The sequence below is a fragment of the Melanerpes formicivorus genome, unplaced genomic scaffold (genome assembly GCF_026170545.1).
Source record: "Melanerpes formicivorus ecotype bairdi unplaced genomic scaffold, bMelFor1.0.p_v2 SCAF_14, whole genome shotgun sequence".
Lineage (NCBI taxonomy): Eukaryota > Metazoa > Chordata > Aves > Piciformes > Picidae > Melanerpes > Melanerpes formicivorus.
The window spans coordinates 13,715,335-13,741,134 of NW_027142366.1; the positions used below are offsets into that span (position 1 = coordinate 13,715,335).

Here is a 25,800-nt window from a genome sequence, read left to right on the forward strand (position 1 = left end):
CAGAACAGATTCATATTGAAAGATAGCGAGCTGCTGGTGGAGCTGCTCATCACTCACTTTGCTGCAAATGGGTAAGTGTATTTGGACACTAATAAGAAATAAAAATGTTTTACAGATCAGATGAGAATGTGATTTATTCATTCCTCACATTCTACAGATTTGATGTTATTGGGAAAGTGCTGAGAGTAAGCAGTTCTTGGAGGAGCAAACAGGCATATTTTGCAATTAACTCTTAATGATTTGTGAATGATTACAGATTTGTACTCTTTTGGATGTCGAGGTCAGTAACCAAAGTGACAAAACATATTCTTCCTCGAAGAAGTACAAGTGGCTAGTTTTCAAAATAGCATTTTCTTGCAGGGCACTTTGACCTTGTTCTGGATTTTGTACAATGAAATCCTAGTCCTGACATTTTAACCACAGATTTCAAACACTGCAAAGTGTTCTGTGGCCAAGTCCTTATTACCCCTCTCTAATAACAAGATTAAGTCTCTTATATTCATGTCTCTAGCATAGTGCTTGGTTAGAAACGTTCTTATGTATCTGATTTGTAAAGCTATATGTTTAGAGGGTTGGGTTGCTGTTGCAATTGTTTTGGCAGGACAGTAAGTAACATACAGGTTTATTTGTCCTTGACATACTGTACTGGGTTTCACAGGCTCCATAATTTATTTTTGGTTGCAGCTTGCCTTTAGTCCTCGCCAATTTGTTTTCTTTCCTCTTCCAAACAAAGCTAGGGTTTTAAGATCCTAATGTTAAAGAATTTTAATAGCTACAAGCAGTCACAGAGCAAATTTTTAATTTGCCATTGTTTGTACAGCTTTTGACTAAATACAACCCCCCTGAAAACAGGCTAAAGAGATGTGACCCACCAGCCGACAGGATCAAAATATCACCCTGACTTGAAGGCCTCTGGACTCAGTACTTTTGCTACCATCATTCATAACCACTTTCTGAAATACTGCTTTAAAGAAGTTCTGCTAATGAGTCACTGTATGGCCAAACAGCTTTGTCTGATCCAGTAACAATATTTCCACGGAGAGCACTACAGTTTGTCTTGGCTGTTTTTTTGCCAGAGATTTTTATTTGTTTTCTTAAAGTAATGACATAACAACAACAACAACAACAACAACAACAACAACAACAACATTTTCCAGAGTGAGGAATATACAAGCAGAGGCCAAAGGAAGGGTAAGCTCTTGCTTTTCATTTAATGTCATCCCCACAGATTTACAGGTCCTGCATATCAGCATGGTAAACAAAATCCTATAGCTTGCGATATAAACCATGGAGCATAGGTCCCTGACATGTACTGTTTATGCCAAAGTCTTTCACTTGTTTCAGCAAAGCCTTACTTCAACTAACTACAGGCATTCACTGTCAGGAATATTTTTGGTTTGGAGAACGACAGGGTACAAGACTGTGGAAGAACACTAACTGAGGCAGGAGTGGGGAGTGAGAAAAAGGAAGTATCTTCAGATCCCTCAGGATGTCGTAAGTTTGTCAGAACTCTTTCCAGCCTCTGTGTTCTAGGCTCAGCAAGCCTAAACAAGGACTTCAGTTCACAAGGAATTAAGGATTGTTGGGAAGCTGCTGTTCTTACTTAGTCTCATCATGTTCCTTTGAGGGGGAGGAAGCAATGTTCCTGAGGCTGGAGTGGGAAGGGGTATGTAAGTTTGTTTACCAAGGATACACTAAGAGTCCTAAAGACCCAAGACACTTTATGAGTATACCAGGACTCTGAGGGATGAAAGCAAAGAACCCTCTGACATCTGCTGAAGGGAAGAAGTGAAATAAAGCTGTGAAAACCTTGATGTGCCTCAGTGGATTTCAACGTGACTAATGAAATGATATTCTACATTGGGCATGGCAACTCCCTTTGTACAGACTTTCAAACACTAAAAAAGAAAAGGCCATTTCACTCCCCACTTTGTCATAGTTCCCTCCACACCTTCCCTAACAGAGCTGTCCAATGGTGGAATCTTTCTACTGTATACTTCCTAAGGTCCACAGGGGGAAAGAGATCATATTCATCTGGATTTTGAGCATTATCTGAGTGCGATTTTGCTTATGAAAGACATAATATGTATTAATGGTATTGCAAGCCTCATTTGCTGATGAGTGTCAATGAGCAAAATCAAAGCTCCAAATTTCAGCCTTGCTTCTAGAATGCATACAGACGTTCCAATTTCTCTTCCTAGCAGATTCAGAACATTTTATTCAATAACAAAAATGGCAGCAGGGCCACACAAGCCAACATTTGAACTCAGTCTCATTGATGAAAGCTCTTACCATTCAGCACTAGCACACAGGTATTACACGTCTACATGGCTCAATATTGTCAGTAAATGTAACTTCTTCTTGAAAAGTAGGCATGAAAAGAGTCTGGTAATGTTGTATAGCGTGAATCAATAACCTGAAGGATTTTAACACAGCTTTTTGAAGAAAAAACGGTGTCAGTTTTATAATTGTACTAAAATCATTCATTGATACATTGGGTTTTTGTTGCAACAAACTAAGAGATTGGTATTACAAGGATGCCTGTAAAGGAGCTTGCTTTTTCTGGCTCTTATTAGGAGTTTTGGCATGGTATTTCTGCTTTGAGAGAGGTCAGATTGCAGCCTGTCTAGGCAGATATCTTTTAAACAGAAACCATATAAGATGTGGACAAGTAATTACTTAATTACCTTACTGATCAGCAACACCCTTGCTCTGAAGTTTTCTCTTGGAACTACTGGCAACCATGAGGGTCCTTTCTCACATGTTCCCTCCTATTTCTGTTCAGACAAATACAAATACCTCATTAGCCTGTGTTTTCACTTACAGACTCTTATTACACAGTAGAAAGCACACTCTGATCCCTTCTAGCTATGTAAATACTGAACTTGTTTGCTGATTTTGACAGATACATGATATGGTATAAACTGTACCAATATGATCACTAAACATATTCAAAACAAAACAAAACAAATCTTATTATTACACTCCTTATATTAAAGTTAATGAGACCAATATTTATACCACTGTTCCCATTTTACATCTCTGCAAATTGTCTGTAAGCTGTTTCACATTGAAGTTTCAACATTCAATGTGCACATGTATGCCAGTAAGACCAACATTTGAGCCTGAATTTTCATTATACAGTCTCTCCTGGTCAGGATGGTTACTCAGCCTGTACTTCCAGACCTTGCTCTGAAAGCTTCTGAAAGGGAATTATAACTACTGGAAAAATGGCTTGTCTCACACAGGCAAATTGTGTCCACTGTATAACAGGTGGTAGAGAGAGACATCTTTTCAATCATGAATTCTTCGGGGTTCAAAGATACAGTTAGAATACAGAAAGACAATCAGGAAGAACTGGCATGGAACAGTTGCCCTGAGCTTGCCCACTATGAATTCCATTGTCAGTAACTTTGCTTTTAAGTATCCTATCTCAAGATAAGATTACCAAGGTAGAAGGGATACTTGCACACGCTACCTTTTTCTTCACGCCATCATTCTTCATGTAAATGAGGGAAGATGAAGGCAGGATAAGGGTCAACACCACTTTCAGTTACTTGGTATTAAAAAGTCAAAGTGCACCAGCTCAACACAAGTCTTAAAAGCAGAACCTGCATAATTATTTGGGTTTTTTTGTTTTTTAGGAAAAGCCTGAAGTAATCTGGCAGTGTATTGACATTGCTTAAAAAATATTTATTCTTAGCTTTAGCTAAGACAAAATATGAAGGATAGCTACACAACAATTAAAAATACAGGTATAGAAATTGAGGGAGAACAAGACTAATTTTACCAGTAAGTGTTTTCTTACAGTAACAGTACTATACACTTATTAGCAAGCAGTGTCTTTAATACAGCACATGATGAAGTAGAACAGTCACTTTCCCTCTTTCTGGTCACTTAAGTTGTAAGCAACAACATCCTTTGTTTAAAAAAATCTAGTGTTTTGTTTCATACCACTATTTCACAGGCAATCTTAGCTCTGTGCAAGAGGAATGTTTTATGTAACTCCAGCTCTAATGCTTCAGCCCAGTGGAAGCCAGACTGCTTATGCCTGTAGTGGTTGCCTCAGCCCGAGGTACCAATTTCTTTCCTGAAATCCCTGGGAATCAACAAACAGGGCTGCCTCCTCCACCGATACTCCCAAGCTTCTCCCTTCTGCTCCTTCAGCCTCAAAGCCATGAGCATCTCTGAGAACCACTTTGAATTCATATTCCGGACTAACCACAAGGTAATTACCAGAAAGTAGGTGACGTACAAAGGAAGTAGCCACTAGAGGTCCATGCCAGTCCCTTCTAGCCAGGAACTTGGAATATATGAGCACAGAGAAACCTAAACTTTTAGTGAACAGAGAGGACTGTTTATGGTACTGGGTTTTCTTGTATATGATTTCTAAGTGACTTATGAATACAAGATTTTTTGGACATTTGGTAGTTGTAACAGAGCTAGTACTAATAGCAAACAGAGTGAAATGACACTGTAAGAGGTATCAACTGTGCCATCAAATGCCCTTTACTCCGTCTGAATTGCTCGTAGCGTTTGGTGGAATTGGAATTGATGGCACTTAGACTGCCAAACAAACTCTTCTACTGTTTATGATTTTGCTTTTTAGTAACACATGAGATTCCTAACAGCTGTGCGTGCAAAAGGGGCGAGGTGCAATTAAGTAAGTCACGCTAGTAGTTTTTGAGTAGGACCCAACTCAGTGTTTTGCTCAGAATAATAGTTGCTATTTGTGTGAAGCCTTTGGGAAGATGAAAGGTGTTTCTGGAATTCATTCCGATTCTTACAGAACGGGTAACCTTCGAGACGGGGATGCACCCTGTGAATCACAAGAGTCATGGTCTAGTAGATTTTCGGGTAGCATTCAAAATAAATGTTAACGAAATGTTAACAGTGGTTTGTGCAGAACTGTTAAAGAGGAGGTGAAACAAAGTAATAAACTTAAAGCAGACAGCTTGATAGTCACGCCGTAACAGAGTGATCTCGACAACTTTACGCACTTGAAAGAGCTAATCCAGGGCAGCAGGCGAGACCTTCTGGCCGTCGGAGCAAGCACAGGAGCTGTACCAACAGAAAACACTGCAAGGCAGCCAAAAAGCTGAATTAGTGTCTTCATTCTCCTTGTGAGTAGGAGTAAACAGCATCATCCAGTTGGCGATGGTCGCTGTTTTATCTACTTTGTTATGTATTTTGTGAAAACTAAGTGAAAACGAACACAGCTTATTACTGATGCGTGCTAGTGGCGATGGTGGCTTGCAAAGCTCTTCAGGGCAGAGGAGATTCGTGAGGTGCGAGCAGCTACCCCGGGGGGCTCACCTGCGCTGCCCGGAGATGGTTTTATAAACACGGATTTCCTCAGCTCTGCACACAAGGTTTTCTCCTTGACGAAAAACCTTCCCGCCAGCCGAGCCTCGGCGGCGCCGTGCTCCACCCCAAGGAGTCTCTGCCTGGACAGGGCACTAGCTGCCGCTACAGGCGGCCCCGGGCTCCGCTCACAGCGCCCCACCGACCACGAAGCGAAGTGCGTCTCCCGCGCAGGCCCCCGTCGCTGAGAGGCGGCTCCAGGGGCTCATTGCCTCTCGCGGCGGGCCACGTTGCGCAATGACCTGACGAGGCCAGCGATGGGAGCGCAGCGGGACAGCACTGCCGGCCCGAAATGGCGCCTCCTCTCCGCTGCCCCCGACCCACCCGGCACAGCGCTCCGCCGTCCTACCCGGGCATACTGTTTATGGACAGGGTCCCTGATGGGTTCGGCCGGGAAGGGCATCATCTGCCGCGTTGGGAACCGTTCCCCACGGACTGCTCCTGTGGGGGTTCCGCCCTGTGCCTCCCTCCGCCGAACAGACACCGTCCCTCCAGCCCCTTCCCTTCTTCTTCGTGACAAGCGGCTGGAGGGACACAGCAGTCCTGTGCGGAGCAGGGACGAGCCCCTCGCCCCCTCACACACACCGCTGCCGGGTATGGAGCGGTCACCCCTCTGTCTGGCCAGCTCCCGGTCCGCTCCTGTCTCAGCCCACGCCGCCGAGACGAAAGGCGGAGATCCCTCGGGGAAGCGGGACAACCACCCGCCCGTAGCATCTCGCGCGGCCGGCTACCAGCCCGCCCAGGCGCCGCGATCCGAGGGCGCCGTCGGTGGCAGCGCTCGCGGGACCAGCCCCGGCCGCGGGGGCCGGCGGGCCGAGCGCCCCCGGGGAGGGCCGGGCGGTGGAGCGCCTGGACGCCCGCCCGCCTTCCGCGGATGGAAACAGGCGGGGAAAAGTTCTTGCCGCGCTCGGCCCGTCCCTCCCTCCCTCCCTGCGCACACACTCTCACACACCTCTCTGCCTTCACAGGCGGGCGAGGGGCACTTTCGAACATTATTTTCTTTCCACACCCAGTTGGCTTCTGACATCATTTCTGCAGGAGGGCGGGCGGGAGGCAGCCGCCGCCAGACGGTCGCAGCCCGCGGAGTGCTGCCCGCCGGCCCCGCGCCGCGCCCGCCCTGCGCCTGCCCCGCGCCTGTGAGTAGCCGCGGCCGGGTGGGGGGCACGGGGCTGAGCGGGGCCGGGGAGCCACGGGGGTCCAAGGGTGGCTTCTGCCAGCGAGGGGAGGAGGACACCGCGGGAAGAAAAAAAAATAAGGAGGGTGGGAAAACACCCCCAAACAAAAAACTCAAGGGTTTTGTTTACTACAAACCAAACTTTCTTTCGGCACGTCGGCGGCCGCGGTGCCGAGCCGGCTCGGGGGCTGGCGAGCTCTCCCGAACGCCGGCCGGGGAGGTCTGCCCCAGCCCCGCTTCTCGCCGCTCGACAGCGAGGCAGGGCAGGCAAACGGCCCATGGCGAGAGAGGTGAAGGCTGGGCCAGGGCAGCAGCAAGCTGACGGTCTCCGCAGGACGGGTCTGCCCGGGTTTTAGCGCTGGTGGTGGAGCGCTGGTACAGCACAGCAACGCTCGCTGGATTTTGGCAGCTGCCCCCCTCTAGTGGAAGGAAAACACACTTAGATATAATTCGGTGCAGATTTCGGTTTATGAAGTTTTGCCAGCGTTAAACGTTTTCCTACTTGAGTCAAGATGCAGTTTTACTAAGCCAGTCTATCTCTTACCTTATTGGTGATTTTGGTCTGTCTGTAATGCCCGACTTACATGCGGGATGTTACGTGCCAGGTGCTGGACAAGCTGCTCTCACTAACATGGGCCACTTGTAAAACCAAGTATTGAATTTTAGAGGTCAGTTCCTTGTTTGGACATCCCTAGAAAGGAGCAGTGCAGTGCTGTCCGTTCCTCAGCAGGCGTAGCCAGAGCTTGCTCCTGCTCACAGAATGGTGCTACGAAGAAACCTGCAGTTCTGCCTCTCACCTAATTTCTTAGCAGAAATACTTTGTTCACATAGCACAGGGAGGTTCTGGGTTGGGGTTTGTTTTTATTTTTGTCCAAACACCTGGGAATAGTATGGAAATGATCAGTAATTATTGCAGTTCAGCATCTTAGAGTTGTCTTCTGACTTGATACAGGACTGTGAAGAAACCCACCAAAAAGCTGTAAAATACCCACTTTATTTTGTTAAGAGTTTTCTTTGGGAACTTTGGAAACAAGCAGCTATGGTTGGCTAGTCTCCATCAAAAAAGAAAAGCAGCACTTTCTCTGCACTTACTTCAGTCTCTATATGTACAGTGCTGGCATCTTAATGATGTAAAGTAAGTCTTCTTGCCTCCCTGAGCAGGTGGTTTTTCTGTAATGACACTTCCATCCATACTTGCTCTCTGATGTTGATTTTGGAGGCCATAGTGTCCAGGCAATGTAGGGTAGGTCAGGAAAAGAGCTATGAGACTGGACTGCCAGGAGAGATGGCTGCAGCATGCATAGGCAGAAACCCACACGAATGATGGAGGAATGCTGGGCATGAGTTTCAGTGAGGAGAGAACCATGGCTTTTAGGTTACTGGAAAATCCATCTACTCTTTTATTAAGAGAGTTTGTGGCAAATTGAATGCCATGCTAAGGAATGTAGCTGGGGTACTTACTACAGGAAACATGTTCACCAGAAGCTGATGTGAGTGTATTCAGTGTAAGATGTAAGGACTTGACCATTGCTTCAAAGGCATTGAAAGAAAGAATTCTTGCTGTCCTCTGCATCCCTTTGTGAACATGTAGAATAAAGCTGGAAAAGAGACTGTTGGGATACCTGGGGGAAGATTCATCCTCTGTGCTGAATAAAGAGGTGTGCAGATTTTATCATGTCAACTGCATGGCAGACATGGATGTTACCATGTCAGCTGTCAGGCCAGCCAGGGAATCAGCTCAAGGTGAAATACAGTGATACTATGAAAACTCTGAGGAGGTGATCAGTTTCTTGCTACTATGCTCATTTGGGAAGGAAAACAGTGCGTTAATATCATTTAAAATAAACCCAACATACTGTCATTAGACAAGACACTACTGGTGTTATGTTCTTTATTTGTGGTCTCTGGAAAGACTTCTGTCATAAATACCCAAACAGTGTTGATTATACTGTGCAGTGAAGAAAACCAGTGTGTTCTATTTGCTTACATACATGTAAAACCTTGGTAATAAAGGAAGTTGTCCAACAGACTGAACAGGTCAAGACTGAAAGCTGCTGCAGCATCTTTCTCTTAGACAAGGCTCTGTGTCAATTCTTAGATGTTGTAGTTAATGTTTCTGGGCAACATTGCTTAAAAGAAATAAACATCTCTGCCTTCATCTTACACTGGCTTTCAGTTAATGCAATCCTCATATCTTGATTTATTAGCATGTCTTGCTAATATATCGTATATGGGCTTTCTTTTGTTGTTTGTCTCAAGGTTGTTTTTCATCTTGGGTTTAACATTCCTACAGTGATTAGCAGAATGTCATACTGATGAGTTCCATAGGGCTGTTTGGAAAAGAAAGAATTTTCTCCACTTTTGCTAAGTGTATTGGTGTTGTCTGTCTCCTTTCATAATGCTGTTTCCCTGTTCATTTAAGATTTAGATGGATGGTGGCACAAGGAGACTTGTCCCTTTTCATTTCAGTAGTTTGTGTGTATTTTGGTTTTCTACTTAGCACTTGTGTTTGTATCTTGAGCATCATGTAAGACATGACACCACCACATAAATCAGTACAAGAATGTGTTTGGTTAAAGAGATAAGTGGGTCTCTGGGGACAAGGTCTTTTATATTGCTAGCTGGCACAAGATGTACTTTGCAGGTCCTACTGCCATGTTCCTGTTGGAAGAAGACCCAGCAGAGTGAGGCAGTGTTTTGCAGGAGCTACTAAAAGACCACATTTGCTCTGAAGTGTACCAAACACTTTATACAAAATCCATGAGATACTTCAACACAGCCAAATTCGAAAGTAGAAAGGAATGCACAGCTTTTATTGAAATCAGTTTGGTCTCAGAGGGAAAGCAGGGGAAATATAAGCGCAGCACTAAGGAATTCCATTCATGGAGCTGTTCAGTGTTTGTTAGGGTTTGTTTGTTTTTGCAATCCTCAAAGCAAAGCAGTGATCTGTGTGGTGGGGTCTCAGCATTCACTATTTCTGTTGAAAGCTTTATTATTTTAGCGGGGAGATAATTTTGTAGAATATATCTCAATATGTCAGGTTATGCTCATGACTTAATTAGGAAGATAGCAATCTTAACTTTTAGAAAACAGATCTTGCTGGGTGGGATTCAACAGAAAGCCTGATTGCCTGAATTCATCCATCAAAGGAATTATTATTCCTTCACTGAATGGGGAAAATGTAATTACGCCTTTTTATTTTGCCTATGAAGTTTCGTAGGCAGGTTTAATGATGGTACGTGCATGCCAGGTGAAGCCTCATAATTTGGGTGTGACCTTAAAATACAACCCTCTGGCTGTGTAGAGACGTTCACAGAAGTCTGTAGGTGGGGCAGAAAGTGGACTGACTCAAACACCCCTTAGAGATGGCTATAGGATATATATTTATGGTTTATTTCACAGATTTTTAAACACCGTGCTGTGTCTGGAATGGTACAGGTTGCAAACAGCCAAGATGGGCAGTATGAACACCCCTCAGGTGCTCAATGCAGGTGTTAAGTGTCATGAAAGCCATCAAAATTATGGCCTTCTTCCAGATAGGAAGGGATCTTCCAGAGTGCCCAAATATCCATGTGTTGAGATGCATTTGCTGCTGGTAGTCTCTGCAGTCAGTTTGTAGACTTCTCTTGTCCCTGAGGCTGACAGTTCTCCATCCATGGAAGCATCAAACCAGCTGCTTCATTCAAGCACAGAAACAGACCAAGGTCCAGAGACTCCAAGAAGAATTTGATTTAGAGTTGAAAAGAGCTGGCTGAGCCTGCCCATTTGTCGGCATGCTTGACGGGGACTTTACCTGGCACTTAACGCGAAAAGATGTGTCTCTGCAGTGACCCAGGCACTACACAGGCAGCCACCCTCATCAGGGTGGAGCCACAGGGCAGAGCTAAGCTGATGCAGATAGTAGCAGGAGGTGACTGGGCTCTGTTTCCATTCAGCAGCCAGTGTTGGAAGAGCAGTGCAACAACGTGTGCTCAGCTGTACAATGGAGCAAGTGTGAGGAATCCTTCTAGCAGCACTGTAAAGTTCACATGGTAGCCTTTAGGTTTTCCTTTAATTGCACCAATTACAAATTACAATGTAAAAGTGACAATCTGAAGGCAGGCTGAGCAGTAAATCCAATGATATGATAGAGTATTTCTGTGAAATAGAATAGTAGTTGTGGAAGGGTTTGCTCTTTCTATTTTATAGCAAACTGTTATACTGTCAACAGAGATATGTTTTCACACTCTTGATAGATGATGTGTAAACTCTGAAATAACTAAACCCAAAGATTCTCAGTACAGAGCTAGTCAAAGCCAAATCAAAACAAGCAGTTTGAAAATTTTACAGCAACAAATGTAACACATTTAATTGCTAGCCATTTCCATAGAGCATCTGCCAGAGTTAAAACAATATCAGCTTTCATTTCTACTGAATTCAATGCATTGCTTTCAATCTGGAAAGACAGACCTCTTCTGCCTTTGTTTGTTGGTTAATTAGGTGGAACAACATAAATCACTCAAGCTGTTCTGTTGTATCTGGAATAATCTCTGGATCAGCATCAGTCTGCAGTCAGTAGAGCTCAGGGTCTGAGATTCGCTCTCAGAACTATATTAATGTCTAGAGTTAAGGCTGCAGATTGTGCTTCATTTTACTTTTTGTTGTACCAGACTGAGGACACACTTAATCTGTCAACCTGATGAAAAGATCTGGTATTATACTTGGTCTGTCCCTCCCTGTGCTGCTGAGGTATTGAACGGGAAGAAGCTGGACTCCAATATGTGGCCACACAGTGACTGAGCAGGGTTGAGGCCAGGACACACCTCAGTTCAGTTATTTGCTTCAGAAGCAGGTTCCCAGGAGGCTTCTCATAGCTTGAATAGCTTATTGGTACACCCCCATGTCATTGTCTCAGCTCCATGAAACGTCTGACACCCAGAGGCAGGGCTGTGCCAACAGGCTGCAAAGAGTTCTGTGGCTCTTGAGTGTTTGGAGGCAATGGTGGCCCTTAGATGACCCTTAGGAAAGGGGGATAGGCCTTGCTCACTCTTTGTAGCTTTACTGCCCACCTCAGCAATGAATCCTCCCTTAAAGCTGTTTGTGTTTCGCCACTCCCATGATATTCACTTGTGTTACTCCACTGTACAGATGAACAGTTGGCATTGCTCCAGGAAAGAGTTCAGTGGAGTGCCCAGTTCATGGGTATCACACAAAAGCATGTTGCAAAATATATGGAGATCTCAAAGAAACTGTTTGATAGTCTGCACAGGAGTGCAGAATTGGAGTCACCAGGTCTACTGCCCTTCCACCACAATCACTGGATCACATAATCTCTTTTTGTGGAGATGGGTCTTTTTACCCTGTACTGTAGTGATTTGTGAGATTGTGCCCAAACCTGACAGCTCTAGGAGTTGTAATTTCCATCTTAAATGTGCTTACAGTTGATTTATAACCATTTGTTTTCATCTTTACGTTAAACAGTTCTTCCTTCTATGTGTTTGCCTTGACCTGCAAGGGAGTATACCCCCAGCTTGTCTTCACCTTTGAAAATGAACAAGTCAGAACAAGAAGCTCTTGTCTTGTTTAGCTTAGGAAAACAAGCTTTTAGTACTTTTAGACCAGCTTGATTGTTAAGAATGTTTCAATGTACCCCACAACTTCATTTACACTGAAGTAGTATCTGGTGCCCAACTTAAGGCAAACAGTCTGAGCAGAAAGAATGTATTGAAAGGCTGAAATGATGTGTCCATTTCTTCAAGTTCAAAGTGTACAATTAAGCTCTACCCATACATACTAGAAGTTGCAAACATTTTGTAACAAGGTTTTGCTGAGGGAATACATCTCTGGTAAGAAACCAGAAACTAGAGTTTTCAAGCAGTTCCTTCTTTCAAATCACTTTTTTTTTTTTTCAGACAATATGTGTCCTTTGAGAACTGCTGTCTTGAGCAGATTGCTTCCATAGTGTATCTTTCATTAAAGACCAATTTTTGTAAGCATTTTTCCAAAGGCATGTGACTCTCAGCATAACTGAAGGCAGACAAGCAGGCTGTGGAGGGCACAGGGAATGAGTATGATGGGATTGAGAGATGAATTGTAACCATTTGGGGAGTTATTTGGTGGTGAGGCAGCCAACCTCACACCATTGTCATAACCCACAGGGGTGCTGGGATTTAGAAACAGACATATAACAAATGAAATCTGAGATTATGGTTATGTAGTATAAAAGTGCACTTATAAGAAAAAGTGCTTTAGGGAAAAAGAACATATAAAAAAAAGTATTTCTGAGGAAGATGCTGCTTTGCACTGCTAGAGGAGAACAAACATTGTCACAAAGTTTTGAAAAGATGAAGGGTTAAAGACTTCCTAAAATATGCCTGTAGTCTGCTGGTGTAGGTAGCAGGCTTCTGTACCTGCTAAACTGTTGTAGCATATAGTGGCTGTTATGTTTCTGTTCCAGGTTTTGCTGGAGTGTTTGAATCCATCTGTCTTGAATCTTTTAAGCTTGAGGCTGTTCTTTAGGATTTTCAGGTAAGATGTCACAAGGCTCATTTTCCCTTGAAGTGCCATTTCCCTACCCTGCGACAGGGCATTGCATTTGTGTTTTCCAGTAGGTCCTGCCTGTTCTCTTCTGTTCAATCTGCCCACAGAGGCTTCATGGCCCAGTGACTTCCTTCTGCAGTGCACACAGTAGGACCATAGTGAAAGGAGTGGCAGGGCGAGTCTAAACCCAGTCCAAACTTGTTTGCAAATAAATGGCTGACAGAGTTACAGAAGTGGCAGCAGAACTGGCATCCCTAGGTTAAAATTTTATTAAAAGCATTCCTAAGAAATTAGAAGCATCAGCTGCTTTGTGTCTCACTACTGAAAACTAGCACTTTGCATTTTTTACTGCAACTATTTTTTGTTATTGCTTGGAAATGTATAGGATAGCAGAGTTACAATTTCCCCAACTTTGGAGTTCTGGCTTAGTAGCATAGATCTAATGAGGATGATGGGGTGAGAGGGAATGGAGAAGGTTTAGGGAAGATCTGCCAGGCCTAATTATAAGCACAGTCTGTTCTACTTTTGGTAAGTAGGTAGCGTTTCTGAGGAGAAGCTGATTTTGTGTTTATGAACTTGATTCAGAAAGAGATGAAAGGGTTCTTCAGTATCCCTTCATACATAGGCTGTAAATAGGACAAGAGCATGAGCTTATTCACTCTATGTTCATTGCAGTCCCACACAGTACCAATAGGATGGACAAACAGCCATCTGCTATAATAAGGCTATATCAAACTGTAGGTGCACATTTATATTAATCTCAGTGCACACAAAAATCAGACCTCAGGGCTTTGGTCTCAGGGCAAGATTTGCTGAAAGAAGCTGGATAAAAGCTGGTTGCTGGTCTTAACACAAGGGCTACAAGGCCTTGCTACAAGGCCCTGCTAAAAGGGCACCCACATATCTAGATCTGGCAGGATGACCCTATTTTCATTTTCATATTCAGCCATTGAGTTTAAAAAGTGTAATTGTTGTAATTAGAGCTCTAGAGAATACCATAACGCAATTTTTGCTGTATTGATTTATTTTGGCCTACATACAGTGGTTGTGTGCAGAGAACATTGTTTCATTTCCTTCTGATTTCCTTGCTTTGTGATGAAGGACTTTGAAAAGCATCTGGAAGTATAAGTGAGAAGTGCTCTTCCTTCCACATAGGTAGCACAAAGAGCTGTGGGCTTGAGTGCATTCTCAAGTAACCAATTGCTCAGAAGCTAAAAGAGTTGATGGTGTCTGTGCCATAGAGGAGATGACAGGACACTCAGCCCTCTTGATTCTACAGTCAGCATCAAGTAGGGACCTGAAATTTTATTTCTTAAGGAGTGTACATTGTTCTTCGTGCATAGCTTCATAGCAGGAAGGGAGAAAATAAAGGTGGGAACTTGTCTGCTGTGTGGATTGTTACTCTTTGCACTTCCCTCTCAGGGTCCCAGTTAATGTTGTATAGGTCTAGCCAGAGCTAGCCAGCACTTCTGGAGGTTTACTAGCAGGCTAAAGAGGTCACTGGTTGAAAGAAGACATGCCACTGATATTGACTGTTAGCTCTGTAACACGTGAACATGAAAACAGGTCAGAATTTGAATCTACATTTGCACATGAAGAACAGAGTGGCAAGGGTCCAGTTCTACAATACGTAATTCCCTCAATCACAATTATAATAAGACTTTATAAAAGTGAGAGCTTGTTTTCTGTGTAGTTTGTACACATGTGAGCTCTAACAGTAGTAGCTCAGTTCATGCACCAGGGAGCTATCAATACATTTTTCAGGGATTACTGGCAGCAAAACCTTTACATGCAGTTCATATATCTACAAATAATGTTAGCTTCAGGATTAACACCCCTGTCCTATGAAATGTTTAAAAGCTGGTTCCTTAAAGTAAGGCTCCAAGTCATCATCTAAAATAGAACTATATTGCTTTAGTTGTATTTTCTTTTCCAATATACAATGATAACCTGGGAAAAAATAAGAAAGAAAGGTACAAGGATGTGGTTATCCTTTCTGGATTTCTTGCATGAGAGGATTTTTCCATAGTTGACACAAAAAGGATCCCATTGTGTCACACTGAAGTATGTGCACAGCAATACACAGGGGTGCACAGAAACACTGAGGACAGTGAGGATTGTCTGCTGCTCTGGGCACCTGCATCAGGCCAGCCTTGCAGCTTGGACATGTGGTCAGCTTAACCCTGCAGCAACAAAAAATGACAGACAGGTGATCCAATGGAAAGTACTCAAATGGTGAATTAACGCACAGATACCACAGACCAAGAATAGGGTCAGACCAGTAGTCAGCTTGGAGAACACTGAAAGGACAAAGTGTGGAAAGTGTTAAGAGTTTGGATATTATCTGCCTCATTTTAAAAAATATCACTCAGTAAGTTATGCCTTGTAATGCTGGCATTTCAAACTGTCAAATTAACTCAGAAGAAATAATTAAATTGGAGTAAGTAGTTTAAACTAGTATAATTATTCCCTTGGTGTTAAATTTCCTGATTTTCTTGTCCTTTATGTGTTTGATATTTAGGCATTAGAGGATTGTTGAAATCCTCAAAGCTTTGGCTAGTTTGGGAGACACTCTGTTGTCTGAACTTGCTTAACTTTTGGTTCTAGTTCTGAGAGTCACACAAACCCCTCAGAACCCTTCATATTTGGTAAAAGAAAGAAATAAATTAAGAGTATCACTCTGCTCCTTATAAACGAGGGTGTTTTATGCAAGTTTAAAGACAATGGCACAGGCAAAACATGAGCCAGCTCCAGAGTTCTCTGTCATAAGACACCATGAGATGTGGCACAAGAAAGTTGAGCAAAATGAAGTGATTATTGTGTCAATCCAAACATCTTATGATGCATCACAAGATGACAGGCTTCTCATGCCACCAGTATACAAGCTTTTTCTTCAAACTTCACATGTACAGACTTAATTATAGCACTGAAGGGCAGAAGAATTGATAGTTAAGAAGGCTTGCTTTGATTCAGTTTTACACCAGTGACCTCAAAAAAGTTCAGCTAAAGCAAATGTCTGTTGATGGCCCAAAGACCTGCTGTGCTAGTTGCAATGAAAAACCTCAGTGCAGAAAGCTGCAGGTATAGTAACTTGTTCAGCAGGATCCTCTACTTCTTTTGGGTGTGTCTTTTCAGCACTAAGTGTGGGTGCTGAACAGTCTGCATTTCTCCAGCCTTGGTCTGTACAGAGCAGGAGCTGTTCTGCTCTATTTTCACCATGTTTGTAGGAGCACAGACAAGAATTGTCTGTGTTGAGGTTTTCTTCATACATGGACTCACATGAAGATGATACAGAAAACCTAATTTGATCTTAGGAAGCAAGGCCATCAGACAGTGTTGTAGGATAAGCTTTAGCCTTCTCAATGCAAATGAGCACAGGATAAACCTACTGTGCTGTGTATGTATTTCTCTGCTTGCAAAGGCAAGTATGTACAAATGTGAGAAATAGCTTGGCAGCAGAATTTAACTGCATGGGAGGAAATGAAAGCATGGGTTGCAGAGATGACATCTGCACTGGAAAGCAGTGGTGAACCTGCTAAGAACAGTCAAAGACAGATTTTTCCTTTTTGCTTGCTTGCTGTACTAAACAGCAGAAAACCATTCAAATAGGCATGTTTCTATGTACTGCTGGGCATTAAAGATAAACTTTATCATAAAGATAAACTGAGGCTTTTCTCTTTTTTTTTTTCTTCCTGTGGAGGGGTGGAGCCTGGCATAGGAAGGCAATCCTGTTTTGTAACACATTTGCTTACTGCAATACAGAAATGTTGGGAACCCTGGACTGGAGAATGGAGTTGTTTGTTTTTTTTCTTTACTGCTCACTTCTACAATTGTTGTACTCTTTAGCCTTGTAAAAATGTACCTGCCTCTGCATGTCTTGGTGATTGTAACAGAGGCCCTTCTTAGCCACCTCTTGTAAAGTGTGCCAGGCTCTCATAACAAAAGTGAAAATTACTGATTCCAATAGTCTGCAGTACTGAAAAGATGAAAAGGAAGTGTGGCTGCTGCTTTTCTTGTCCATGTGTAAATAAGGCTGTGCTGGAGTATTAACGGGAAAAAGTTGTTCTGTGCTAATTAAAAAAATCTTTGTTTTTAATATAGCTGACCTGCTGCTTTCAATGTTTTGTGTAAGTGCCCTAGAACTTAGCATTTATGGGACAATTTACTACTACAGAAAATCTGGATGTGTTCAGTAGGATTCTCTTAACTTACTCTTTCTGGATTTGGTGACAATCCACTTCCAATTCAGCTGTAGCTGTACTTTTCTGCCTTAAAACAAACCTTGTAAAGTGATATTAAATGCTGAGGCTTGCAGTTGAAGAATTCATGTTGACATTCAATGTCATCCTTACTATAACCCCCAAATCTGTTTTTAATGTCATATGTGATAAGTAAAATTTTATGTTCCTTTTAGTCAGAGCTTTTCTGCAGATTAGTACAGGGAGGTTCCTGAAATAGCTGCTGGTTGACACGAGAGCAGAGCTGGAAGGGGCCTTTGGAGGGAGGGAGTTAGATCAGGATGCTCTGGGCATTGCTTCAGTCAGCTTAGAAAGATGTCCAAGAATGGAGATCCTGCAACCTCTTGGGCCCTGTTCCAGTACTTATTCACCCTCATTGAATATAATTAATACGTTTTTCACAGCTGGAATATTCTTTGTTGCAACTTGTCACTGGTGCCTCTAGTCTTTTCATCATGTACTTCTGAGAAGAGTGGCTCCATCATACCTATTAAAAGACACCTATAGTGTATCCAAAAAGTTTTTCTTCTGTGTTTGTAGAAAATATTAACAGAATTCACACCATTTTGGAGAATGATGAACAGTATCTGTTGCATCATCCCAGTCTTTATCTGTACTGAAAAATCATAAGCACTTTTAGTTGAGAGCATATTGAGTGCACATCAAATAATGGAAAGTAAAAGTATACTCTGCCCAGGAAGGGTTGGTTTGTTGTTTTTTGGTTTTGTTTTTATATCAGTACAAATAGTTTTGCCTATAATCAAAAGACTAAACCAATAGCTGAGCAGTGGTTCTCTTAAAGAGGAAGACTCCTCCTGTAAGACCAAGAAACCTTTTCCTAGCAGTGTGTATCAGCACTGATAATAGGGAGTGCTTCCGGAGCTGCGGTAGAGCATCAGCAAACAAACACTACAGTATGGCCCATCAAATCACATCACACACTGATACCGCTGTCTTACTTGGAGAGTCTGATTGTTCCTATGCACCTTCTTAATATACTTCTTTGCAGATTCCTTCTCAGTACAATAGTACTGGATTTCCAAATTTGTGTCATTTCAAAATGTATTTTCTCTTCATATTAACAACCTCTTTTAAGCAATCTTTTCTTGTTGCTGTATAAATTAAATGTAAGAGATGGTAGGATTTAAATCTAACATTGCTGGTTGTTCTGTTGAGTAGAATTAGTTCACCCAGATTAAATAGTAGAGCTAGCTTATTTCTTGCAGGAGGCCTGCATTTTGAAGGAGAGATGCAAAAGCCACTGACAGGTAGCATGCTGTTGGTTTAGCAAGCTTCTGCAGGGGTTTCAGCTACTGCAAAAGAACTGGGGTCAACTGTGAACCTGAAGAGAGCCCTTGAGAAACAGTTGATGGTGACTAAAAAAACAAAGAGGGTTACAGCTAGCACACAGAATAGAATGTTATAAAATTGTTTGTTTAGTAATAAATTTATTATAGTAAGGATTCTGAATGTTAATACAAACAGTGTTCTTAGAAATTCTCCATGTGGAAACAAAACTGTGTCCTTCCCTTGCTCATTGAGAGAGGAAAGTAGCTCCTGCTGCTAGGAGAGATACCCAGGCAGGATCCCTGCTCAGGCATGACAGATTGGGTAACAAGTTCTTCTTGTCTTTTCTTGGTATTAATTACTTGGAATTAGTCTGTCTCCTTCCTTTCTCCCAGCATATTTAACTCCTGTACCTGTGTATAGTTTCTGTAGCACTGTGTGCACAGATGTTGGGGCAGTTTATGATGGGAGCCTTTGCCAGCAAATCAGGAGGAAGTATGTAGAAATGGTCATTATGAAGGTTCTCAGAACAGAAGCATCAAACTATTCTTACTGTCTTTTGTTTGTTTTTTATTAAAAACAAAGCCTCTTTCATTCAGTCTTGACTTTATTTGGGTAAAACATAAAATATCTTCTCATCACCCATACACATTTATCTGTCCTGTTTAAAACACTTCTGTTTATGGCTGAAAGCACTAAAACTAAAACATTCACTCGATTGAAGACTGAGTGGATTTTTCTGTGCTGGCAAATCTTGATTTTGCAAGATTGGTTTTAATTAGGTGACATTTTCCTGACGCTTTCTTTATGAAGCTTCACGTAATAAGATGAAATTTTGTTGTTATTCTTAGAGTAATACTGAGAATACTGAGCACAATTTGATTCTCTTTCCTTCTATGGCAGATGATTGTTGCATTATTGTCTGCTTAGATACCATCTGTACAACAACTGAAAGAGAAAAAAACCCAACCACAAGACCAGAGAGTGGTATGTGAAGGCTGGTACATTTCACAATGAAAATATTTTGATGTGGCATTATACAAAACCACAAAATGCCTTCTTTTCCTCCTTCCTTCCTCTCATTCAAGAAAGCCTCCATACAGAGCCGTTAATGACATTTCTAGAAGCAGAACTAGATTCGGAGGGTCTTGAGTCATACGGCAGAATCGGCTCTTCGGAGGAAATTACCACTTCTGGGTTTTGTCCTGGCTGAGAAGGCAAAGTTTAACAGTGAGAAAATGGGAAAGAATGAAAACTAGAGTAGCTGTTTTCCTTATTTTAGGATTTGACTTAGCTTTCCCTTACAGTCATTCCAGTCAGTTCCAGCTTTAAGGTTTTCCAGTCAATGCTCATTTTCTCAAAGGCACTTTGATACTGTTTGGCTTTGTGTTTGTAATAGTCTACTGCAGTGAAACACTGCCCTGCAGGGTGGATGTAAAGGCTTAGTCTGGAACTTCTAGTCTTTATTTGGTGTGGTTTTATATGCTGCCATGGTTTTGTAACAGGTTTTGCAGGAGTTGTGTTTTGGCCTGATGAGAATGCCAGTGGAGCTGTTTTTAAAACACTATCAAAGGGGTTGTTTTCTTTGGTTAAATTTTTTATGTCTTCATAATCATGATCAATGGCAGTAGGAGAGAGAAGGTTAGACATGAAAAAAAGTTATGAAAGTCTTAAAAATATATATAACAGCTTTTCCTTCTGGATATTTGCTGTGTGTGTAGGATCATTTGACACAGGAGAATGTGCACAAAGTAAAGGAAGTGGAGAAAAATGGATCAATGTACCAATGAGTGTTAGCATGCAGAGTGGTGCACATTATATGCAAAGAAAATATCTGCAAGACTGCAGATTCCTTGTAGAATATAGCATCTATTAAATGGTAAGCATTTTTACACAACAAGAAGAAAAAGATATACCAAGAAATTGTACATGTTTGTGTACTCAGAGGTTTCCTGGGAATTCCAGTTCAAATAAAGTTTGTGGTTCCTTTGTAAATCAGATTTGGTATTATTATTTTTATTTGAGATGTAAAATGGTAATGAACAGATTGCATAAAGTATGAAGTTAATGGGTAGACTACAGAGAGTATTAAGTGACTGAACATAATATTACTAACTGGATTATTACATGACTAATGGGTTTATTCAACGCTACTAGTCAGAGCAATATATTGAAGAAAATGGTAGCCCTAAGTCATTCATTAATGAGTAAAACTTGCAACTATATGAACAAAGGACAATCTATATAACCCTAAGGTACAATATGGCTGTTAATAAATCTAGCAGACAGTTCTTGGTGGCCTGAATTTTGTTTTACAAGTATCCTTTTGAAATTTCTTCCTACTCTGAAAGCATGGTTGAAACAAGCCTTACTATAGCCAGTGGAAATTATAGCATCACAGGCAAATGAGGCTGTAGTTTGAAAAGCACTTCTCTAAAAGCAACATGAAGGAGTTTTATATCCTTGCTGGAGAAGCACACAGAAAGAAACTTTTCTGTGTATGTACTCACTGCAGCCATCCCTCTGGCAGGTTACAAAATGCAGCCCTTGGCACCATTTCCAGTTCTGATTCATTTCACACCAATGATGCTAGTTGCATGTCACATATAGCAAACAGAAAGATGTGCTGATGTTAAATCTGATTAAGTGAAATCTTTTATCTCTGGAGAAAGAGCACATTCTGTGGACTCAAACTGCACATGATGTTCCTGACTAACACCATCTTACTCTGAAATACTGATGCTGACCTTGACTACTCACAGCCACAGTGAAAAGGTGTAATGGCAGGTTGATCTGTTGACAGCTTTTAAAGACTGCTCATATATGCTCTTATTTTTAACAGATTTTTCTCAGACTAAAGCCTCCACAGATCAAGGATGTTGATTCTTCTGGCTTTCATTATTGTGTTTCACATAACCTCAGCAGCACTGCTGTTCATCTCAACTATTGACAATGTAAGTGTTGTCTTTTTTCCCCCCATCTAACACACAGGTGTTTCTTTGCTTCATAAAAATGAAGGTAATCTGCTCTAGTTGTCTTCAACTTGCTTATTGGAAATCTATAATGTTGTTAGGGGCACACTGATCTCTTTTTTTTAACAAAAATGCCCTGAATACACTTGATGGTGGTCTACATGGATAAGAATAGACAAGTACATGCCTTATATTTATGTGGCATCATTTTATAACCCCATGTCATGCAGCTAATATTGTTTCCTGTGAGACACTTGGCCAGGGAGGATATTTACAAACACTCCTGTGCTTGTTCAGTCATCGTAGTACCACTTTGTGATACATGTTAAAACATCAACATAGAAATATCACAGGAGAATCTTAATTTCTTGCTAGCCACTTCCAGGCAGGTGCCATAGTGTACATACTGCATTTGCACTTTGACAGCACAGCTACATTGAGATTAGTTCAGTGTCAGGAACCAGAAAAGGGCTTCTGTTTCATAGATGTATAACCCTGCTGCTTCCTGCAAATTGGAAAATGCTGTGCCTTTAAGGATTGGGCATCCTCAACAGGGGCTGGATGAACAAAGCAGATCTTGCCTAGGTATCTTAAAGAGTAAACAATCACTATCTGAAATTTCTGCCCAAATGGTGGAAAAATCCCTTGTGCTTTGGGGTTTAGGATTGCCTTCTAGTCCCTTTTCTACTTTACACAGGTCTAAAATGAAAATGACATGTGAATAATGATATATCCTTTATTCCCAAATGCCACTAGAACTCAAATTCAGTTTGAACAGTTAAGTATCAAAAATGAACAGAAATTTTTCCAGCTGATATATGTGGTCAGGAGACACTTAGACAATTAAGGATTTTGTTTGTTGGGTTTGGTGGGGGGGGTGTGGGTGTGTTAGTGGGGTTTTTGTTTGGTTTGGGGTTTTTATTTGTTTTTCTGTAAGAACCCTTTATTTTGCAGGCCTGGTGGGTAGGAGAGAATTTTTCTACAGATGTCTGGAGAGTGTGTTCCACAAACACTAGCATCTGTGTGGCTATCACTGATCAATTCAGAGGTGAGTGTCTCTCCATGCTTGTGTTTTGGTTCCTTTAGCAGGAGATCTGGTGAAATGGCTATGAAATTTGCAGAGGCAATAATATGTGAGGTATGTTCTGCATGCTCCAACTACTCAGGTCTTCTAAAAAATGTAATACTGCTCTTTCATTTTAGAAAAGCAAACTGTTCCAACAGTTTAGAGGGAGCTGTTAGGTGCACTTGAAAGCCCAATGCAAGAGTAAACACAAACAACTAACAATGAGTACTAGGAAGAAATTCCTTACAGAGAGAGTGATTGCCCATTGGAATGTGCTGCCCAGGGAGGTGGTGGAGTCACCATCATTGGAGGTGTTTCAAAGGAGACTTGATAGGGTGCTTGGTTGCATGGTTTAGTTGGTTAGGTGGGTTGGATGATAGGTTGGACGCCATGATCTCGAAGGTCTCTTCCAATCTATTCTATTCTATTCTATTCTATTCTATTCTATTCTATTCTATTCTATTCTATTCTATTCTATTCTATTCTAAAGAGTTCTAAATAGAAAAAAAAGTTAGATCATTTAGAAACAGTGAAGTCATCTGAAAGTGTGGCTGAAGTGATAGAGCTTGTCACAGAATTTAACTTTCAAAGAAGAACAGGAAAATACTGGCATTGTATGGGAACAGGGGGGAAAGTGGAAGAAAATCAGAACACAAGCTGGCATTTTAACAAAGAAGACTTAATGTACCAGCATGCATTTGATATCTGCTGTACACTCATCCATTGAAATTAGGGACCTGAACTGTTAGATGCTGAGTAGCTTGGGTACCTCTGCTGTTCACAGACCTAACAGCAGTGTAGCTGTGCCAGAGGAGAAGTGCCACAGGAGGTAACTATGTAGCTTAGCTTGTCTGTATCATTGCAGCAAAGGTACACAAAATCGCTACATATAGTCACAAATTTGTTGGTTATTTTAGCTCCTAGTTATAGGCAAGTAATTGACAGGATGAAGAAACTGAATCAAAGGGACCTTTTGTGCTGAGTGTAGATATCCTATCTGGTTACACCTTAGTGGGCAGAGCTGTCTCCACATTTTTTTGGGAGGCATGAATCTGCATTTGTAAGCCATTTGGGATACCTGGCAGTCTCACTGTGCTTTCAGTACATTGATGGTAGCAAAGGATGTGGTGTGGGGAAAATATTCTCTTTAGTATTTTTATTTAGTTTTATGAGAAGCTGTTAAAAGTCCTTAAACTACTGGCTATATTAATACCAAGGAAGCAGAGAAGAACCACCCTAGGCAATGCGTGCACAGCTGCTTTGCTGTATGTGCTGACTTCCTGCTTAGAGAACATATCTCTGCCCCTCTACCCTTTTACAGGGGCAGGCAAAGAGAGAAACTGTATTTTTAATTAAGGCTGCTTTTGTTTTTGCAGAGTATCAATCAATTCAGGCTGTTCAGGCTGCCATGATCCTATCTACAATTTTCTGTTGTGTGGGATTTCTGGTTTTCATTCTCCAGCTCTTCCGTCTGAAGCAAGGAGAAAGATTTGTGTTAACCTCTATTATCCAGCTCCTCTCATGTGAGTGATTTTTCAACACCTGTGACTTTAATGATGTTTATATGAAAATAGTGTCAAAAAGAAATGAGCTGCATAAGAAATCTGTAGGGCTTGTGAGGCCATAGGTTATCCTTCATATGTGTTTAACCAGTGAACTGCTGGATTCTGTACTTTTTGGGCAGTTAAAACATGGGTGACATCACTGCTCAGAATAAAGTAATTTAAACTTTGAAGGGAATGAGTCTGAGATCCTGAACTTCTTAAATTAAATAACTGTAATTGTTACAAGGAGGTAGTTCCTTAATTTTTTGTCTTTAAAACTGTCCAGATGTTTAGAATAATTTTGTGTTCTCTACAAATGACGTAAATATACAACAGCACTTCAGATTTAAACCATGCCAAAGACACTGGAAATGTGTCCTGAAACGCTCCCAGTTCAGTCTGAGGATGGAAAATGAGTATCTGGGGGAAAAAAGGACATTGATGGAAGCAGCTGACAGAACAGAGACAGTGAAGTTGTTACACATATTGATAATATTTTAAGATGCTAAACTGTATTATGTTCTTCCTCCTCCAGGTCTGTGTGTTATGATTGCAGCTTCCATCTATACAGATAGGCATGAAGAACTACACAAGAGCAGTGGATATATGGCTGGGGTTTCTGAAGGCCAGTATGGCTATTCCTTCGTCCTAGCCTGGATTGCATTTGCCTTTACTCTCATCAGTGGTGTTATGTACCTAGTATTAAGGAAGCGTAAATAAATGTCAGCAGCTAGTCATTTCTGTCACTGCAATACAAAACCAAATTCCAGTAACCATTTTGTATATAATCATTTACATGGTTTTGTAGTAAAGGTATTGTTTCTCTAAAAATGTACTGTGTTCTTGATATGAAACAAAATGGCAACAGATGGCAGGTTTGATGGAACGCCTGGCACCTACAGGTCAGGGGGCTGAGTGGGACAGAGCCTTTTACATATTTCATCATCATGAATGGTTTGCCCTTTACTAGACGTTAACAGTTTGCTCCTGGCCTCTAGGAGATTACAAATAAAGCCCATTCAAATTAATTTATAAGCAGTATGCTAACTATATTCCTGGACCAAACATGCCCCCTTGGAACGGGTTAAATGCAGGAGGAATAAAAAAGGAGGCCCAGATCATAGTGAAAAAGCAAACAATTATACAAGCCCAAAAGCTACACTTGGTGCGTGTGTTCTGGCAGAGGACTAGTGTTCTGCAATTTGTAATGTGCAGTAAGTGTCATCAAGCTTTTATTAAAACCACTTGCTTTGGAAAAGTAAACAACTCCTTTTTGTACTCCAGCAATTATTCTCTTGATTCTCTTTCATATTTAATTTAAGAATACAGAGCCTTTGGCTGGAAAATTTAGCAGCAAATTCTCTGCAGAACCTGGGACTGGAATAGTCTGAGCAGTAAGAAACACTCCACTGAAGTCCTGTATCCCTTTAGGCTTTCATTGCTCATAGGCTTTCTGAAGGAATGAAAGGGAAAAAAAAAACCAAAACCCAAAAAGCATCACCTTGCCTACCTTAACAAATCTGTATGTAAAACATTGATCAAGCAGTGCCACATCCAGGTTTTCAGAGCCAAACTCAGCTGTTTATTACAGCAGGCTGTTCTTACGTAGTGATTTCATGGCTAATATATCATTTAC

At 41.6% G+C, this 25,800-nt stretch overlaps 1 protein-coding gene across 2 annotated transcripts; it reads left to right on the forward strand.

The window, feature by feature from the left end:
• Positions 1-6,273: 6,273 nt before the first annotated feature.
• On the forward strand, positions 6,274-25,024 carry EMP2 (epithelial membrane protein 2). 2 transcript variants are annotated; one of them, XM_068147144.1, is made up of 6 exons: positions 6,274-6,500; positions 12,975-13,045; positions 21,425-21,536; positions 22,509-22,602; positions 23,997-24,143; positions 24,700-25,024. In XM_068147144.1, the coding sequence occupies exons 3-6, from the start codon at positions 21,459-21,461 to the stop codon at positions 24,882-24,884; spliced, it is 504 nt and encodes a 167-aa protein (XP_068003245.1). In that variant the 5' UTR covers positions 6,274-6,500; positions 12,975-13,045; positions 21,425-21,458; the 3' UTR covers positions 24,885-25,024. The 2 variants fall into 2 exon arrangements, with proteins under 2 accessions (XP_068003245.1, XP_068003244.1); XM_068147143.1 differs by lacking the exon at positions 12,975-13,045.
• Positions 25,025-25,800: the final 776 nt, after the last annotated feature.